This window comes from Lipotes vexillifer, unplaced genomic scaffold (genome assembly GCF_000442215.2).
Source record: "Lipotes vexillifer unplaced genomic scaffold, Lipotes_vexillifer_v1.1 scaffold233, whole genome shotgun sequence".
In the NCBI taxonomy this organism is placed as follows: Eukaryota; Metazoa; Chordata; class Mammalia; order Artiodactyla; family Lipotidae; genus Lipotes; species Lipotes vexillifer.
The window spans coordinates 104,958-110,768 of NW_006790915.1; the positions used below are offsets into that span (position 1 = coordinate 104,958).

Genomic DNA, 5,811 nt, shown 5'->3' on the forward strand with positions numbered 1-5,811 from the left:
CCTGCCAATGCAGGGGACACGGGTTTGTGCCCCGGTCCGGGAAGATCCCACATGCTGCGGAGTGGCTGGGCCTGTGAGCTATGGCCGCTGAGCCTGCGCGTCCGGCGCCTATGCTCCGCAATAGGAGAGGCCACAACAGTGAGAGGCCCACGTACCACAAAAAAAAAAAAAAAAAAAAAAAAAAGTTTGTCATTAATATTAAGTGGAAATATAGAAGATAACATAGAATATAGATTAAAGATATAAATATGTGAAAAAATGCATGTAAATGGACAAAAATCAAAAGAAAACATGGAAAATGTTTATGTGTTATTAAGATTATGACAATTATTAAACGTTTAAAATTTATTTAATGTAATAACAAAAAAAAAAGGAAAGAAATAAAAATTGTCCTTAATTTAAAAAAAAAAAAGAGTCCACAGAATGAATGGGGTTTTGTCTGTTTATTTTTAAAAAGGGACCAAAGTTTCGAGCACATTTCCTGTCCAGCACTTGACGCCACATTAAACTGATAGAGTTCTAAACGCCAAACAGTGAATTTCCAGTTAGTTCCTGGGGGACATTGCTCTCATATTCATCCCTCTCCTGCTATCCTGACTTCTTCAAATAAGCACAGGCTCATCCATGAAAACTTCCTCTTGCAATCGTTCTTCCATTTATCCTGATAACTGAAACAAATTAGAACGAGTGATCTATACTCATATCCTCCATTTCTTCACCATATCCTCTTTCTTTACTCTTTGCAACCTGTCTTCTGCCTCTATCCTGCCATTGAAACTCTCACTTCCTTGTACATCTGCTTTGTAACCTCTTTTCCAATTTGACGTTGTTTCCCACTCCTTCCTTCTTGTAACTCTCTCCCAATTCCCCTCCCTTTCTCATTCCCCTGAGTCTCTATGTGCACAGCTCTCTCTAACTGTGGGTGCACCTCCTCTGTTCAGTACCATCATCAGTACTTTAGTGATCTTACCTACTCTCAGGTCCTCACAATCTCCTTGTAGAGAACTCCCAAAAGAACATATCAACCCATCCATTCCCACAAGCCCTGTCCTACAGAAAATTGCTACTTTGAAAATTCTAAGTTTCCATCAAATGTAGTGTTTTACAGCTCATTACCTTCAACATCCTCACCAAACCAAAGTGTTCTCCTATTTTGTTGATTGTATTTCTATCTCCCCACTTCCTAGGGCTGAAACTTTGGAATCATGTTTAACTCAACTCCCTCAACCCTTGTCTCTGTGTCTCCTCTGTCAATGTTACAGTACTAAATTCTGTGAATTCTTTCACAATCTCTTAGACTCACCATAACCAGCACTTCTCAGGCCCACTACACACCATGCCCAAAGACTCTTTTCCTGGTTCTTACAACCGCACACGGGTACTTCTGTAGTTTCTTAAGAGAGCTTCCCTGATATGAGTCTCTTCCTTCAAATTCATCCAACACAATGACAGGTTAATTTTCCTAAAACGTGGCTTTCATCATTACCTGGCTTAAAATTCTTATTCATTCATTCATTCATTCATTCATTCATTTAGTGGTATGCGGGCCTCTCCCGTTGCGGAGCGGAGCACAGGCTCTGGACACGCAGGCTCAGCGACCATGGCTTATGGGCCCAGCCACTCCGCGGCATGTGGTATCTTCCCAGATCGGGACACGAACCCGTATCCCCTGCATCGGCAGGCAGACTCTCAACCACTGCGCCATCAGGGAAGCCCTTAAAATTCTTTAGTGACTCTATTTCATTGGGGGAAAAAAATGTCCTTCAGGCTGACATTTAATGAGTCCTCAATGGACCCAGTTTCTTTCTTTCTTTTTTTCTAATAAATTTATTTATTTTATTTATTTATTTTTGGCTGCGTTGGGTCTTCATTGCTGCGTGCGGGCTTTCTCTAGTTGCGTTGAGCTGGGGCTACTCTTCTCTTCATTGTGGCCTGCGGACTTCTCATTGCGGTGGCTTCTCTTGTTGTGGAGCACAGGCTCCAGGCATGCGGACTTCCGTAGTTGCTGCTCGTGGGCTATAGAGCACAGGTTTAGTAGCTGTGGTGCACGGGCTTAGTTGCTCCGCGACGTGTGGGATCTTCCTGGACCAGGGCTCGAACCTGTGTCTCCTGCATTGGCAGGCGGATTTTTAACCATTGAGCCACCAGGGAAGTCCCTGGACCCAGTTTCTTTATGTATCTAATCTTCTGTATTCCTTTTTCCTGACATGAACTGTTGGTTCTAGTCTCCCATTTGTTCCTGCGATAAGCCATGCTCACTTACAGCATGATGCCTCTGCTCCACAAAATCAAACCTCATCATTTTTTAAGGACCAGATTGAGTCTCACCTCTTCCATGAAACTTCCCTGGGGGTAACCTTGTTCCCTGCCAAGAAGCTTGCAAAAAAAGCCAATCAAACAATAAAGTCAAGCAGCTTTCACAGTCACATGTGGTTCAGTAGCACTTTTTCTATTACACTTTTCTCTGTGGCTGGTTTTTTTGTCCTGCTCAGATGTTTCTCCCCGCCTATACCACACCTCCTCTCTTCTTCTCTTCCTTCCTGTCTTATCCAGCATTTGAGAACCGCTGTGAGTTCTTCTTCCCCTTTCAAGTTTACAACAAGCTCTTTCTCCTCTGACTTACATGATGTGTCCCTGACTGTACTGAATACTTTCAAAAGTTTGGACCATGTCCTAGACTTCTTCACCTGCCTCAGAGTCTCTAGTTTGGGGTCTTGTACAAAGTCCCTGCTCAATAAATAGTTGTTCACTTGATTTCTGTTTTAAAAATTTTATTGAAGTATCATTGATTTACAATGTTGTGTTAATTTCTGCTGTACAGCAACGTGATCCATTTATACATATATACACACTTAGTTTGATTTCTTTAAACGGATCCATCAAATCCATGTAGAAAAAGAAAGATTTCTAATAGGGCTTTTGTAGTTAGAGAATTCTGAAGGTGGAATAGAAATATTTACCTGGTTTTGGCATAGAATTCATTAGAATGTCCAATAACTGCTGTTTCCTGAAACTTCCTATTTGTGACACATAATGTATTGCTGATTTTCCACTAAAATCACAGAGTTTAGGATCTCTAGGAAGAATAGAATCAACATCAAAGATTATTTAGTTCAAACTATTGAAAAAGAAAACCATTGACATCAAATAAATAAAAGCAATTTTATATAGTTTGGGGATAACAATAATGACTCCAAAATGTATGAGAGAGAGTGACAAATTTTCAAGATTTTTAAATGAGAAGAATATGCTATATATCTTATGCCTCTCCCATTCTAAAAACCTTCTAAGGCAGAAAATTTCCAACTTTGGACAAGAAGTTTCATAATTCTTTAATAATGCCTAAATCAAGTAAAGATAAAAAACATTTAAAAAAATATTTATTTAAATATTTTGGCTTTGTTGGGTCTTCGTTTCTGTGCGAGGGCTTTCTCTAGTTGTGGCAAGTGGGGCCACTCCTCATCGAGGTGCACAGGCCTCTCACTATCACGGCCTCTCTTGTTGCAGAGCACAGGCTCCAGACACGCAGGCTCAGTAGTTGTGGCTCACGGGCTGAGTTACTCTGCGGCATGTGGGAACTTCCCAGACCAGGGCTTGAACCTGTGTCCCCTGCATTGGCAGGCAGATTGTCAACCCCAGCGCCACCAAGGAATCCCTAAAAAACATCTTGATTAACTGTTGTCTTATCACCGCCACATAGCTGACTTGATTGTTTTTTTTCTTTCCAATGGTTTAGTTAATTGCTTAGTCTTGATATTTCTTTTTCCTAATGCTAACAGCTAGCTATTTTATCATTCAAAATAGTAGAATGGCCTAGCATCTCACTTTGAAATTAAACTGATATGCTTATTTCACAGGCTTTTGGTTGAGTGGAGTGATCGTATCATAAAATCTCTCTCTGTGTGATTTTTTCATTCCTCTTTGCCTTGCCCTGTGACTGTTAAGCCCAACTGACTGGTCTTAGGGCTGCTTGAATCAGCACAAATCTCTCTCTGCTGTACTGGATCCTAGAATTAGACATGAGCTCAGAGAGGTCCAAAGGGTAAATGATGGGAACTCTTATTAACAGATTATGGTGAGAGAAACAATGACTAAACTTGCTTCACTAGTCACATTCTGGGACCAGGAGCGAATTGATCATGGTTTCCAACCTAACACCTTTGAATTTGAATCTCTTTATTGCTATGGGACAGGGTAATGTTTTATGATCTGCAACAATATTCTTATGACCTTTTCTCCATCAAAAGTCATGATTCAAAAGAGTTAGCATGGGACCAAGAATCGATGGACTGCCACTACCTTGATATGTGGCCTTAAGCAAGTCATTTATCTTGTTGGGACCTTGTTTTGCTCATCTGCCTTGATTAGTGTTTCTTCACGTGGTGTCCTTTGATCTCCAGTATTCTGGACCCCACTCCAGGCCTACTAAACACCATCTCTGGGGTGATGTCCAGTAATCTCCATTTTTAACAATCTCTTCAGCTGTTGTTTAACTCTAAAGTTTGACGTAGCTTCAGACTTCCATCTTCATCCTATTATAATAATTGATCCTTTTACAATAGATCATGTTCTTGACTATACTTTTGTTCTGGAAGTTTCATCTTCCTTTTTTATTCCCCAAACAAAATTCATGTGAAATACTGAGAAAGAACTTTGGCCATCTTTTCTTATTTGATGACAAGATAAATAGGTAGCAAACAGAATTAGGAAACCGCAATTCTGACATGAAAGACTGTTTATTAACCCTCTAATTTTTAAAAGAAATTGTTTACGTCTCCTATCCTAAAAGAGCAGGCTGACATGTAATCTTTAGATAACTGTAAATCAATACTATAAATTGTTTTTGATAATTGACAGTGCTTTCTGCAATAATTAGTAACATTTGGGGGGTAGGGAGCTGTATACTCAAGAATTATTTGACATTCCCAGGAAGTACCAAAAGAGTAAGTATTTAAACAAGTAAAACAAAGGACCAATATCATAAGAATAATAGATAGCAACCTCTAACATCTGTACATCACTTTGCAACTTCGAAGTCCCTTTTGTGACCATGCATGTGCGTTTCATATATATATACATTATATATATATATCTTATATATATCCAGCATTTAATATATATTCACTATATATTTATATATATAAAGAATTATATATATATAGCAATCTATACGTCTAGGTTTGCAAATGACTTTGTAAGTAACAATGGCAGAGACACCCTTCCTTGGGTGCTGACTGACCACTTATACTCACGCGGGATGCCTGAGGAGCTCAGACAGAACCTCCGCAGGTCTACAGAGGGTAAACATATCAAGACTCTCAAACAGGTCCACATCTCTCACAGCCAGCATCAGAGGGGTGAAGCCATGTTGGTTTGGGAAATTTATATCTAGGAACTCTTCAGATGCCTTTAAAAACATGAAACTTTTTTTCTGTTATGTCTTTACTGCATGTCTATTAATACTAATCTTTGCATTTTCATTGTTTGGCCAAATTCTCAACTTTAAGACATTCTTCCTCAATATCTTGAGAGGGAGCTGATTAACTGAAAGAACACAGGCCCGAGACACAGACAGATCTCTGTTTGAACTTGAACTCCTTAAATTGGTTATTTAACCTCCCTGACAGGGTTATATCAAGGACAGTCTGTTAAAAGTTGATCAAATCACCCTGATGAAATAAGGGACCCCTAGTTAAATAATGAATACTTTTCATCTGGGACATAATCATATTAAAAAATTATTTGGTATTTATCTGAAATTCAAATTTAAATGAGTGTCCTGTATTGTTTTTTTTTTTTTTTTTTTTTGGT

At 39.2% G+C, this 5,811-nt stretch overlaps 1 protein-coding gene across 1 annotated transcript in view; it reads right to left on the minus strand.

Annotated features, from left to right (window-relative positions):
- MAP3K19 (mitogen-activated protein kinase kinase kinase 19) overlaps positions 1-2,982 on the minus strand; it is a 37,725-nt gene extending 34,743 nt beyond the window's left edge. Inside the window, 1 exon segment of the mRNA XM_007464005.1 lies at positions 2,961-2,982. Coding sequence (XP_007464067.1) covers positions 2,961-2,982 — 22 coding nt within the window.
- Positions 2,983-5,811: the final 2,829 nt, after the last annotated feature.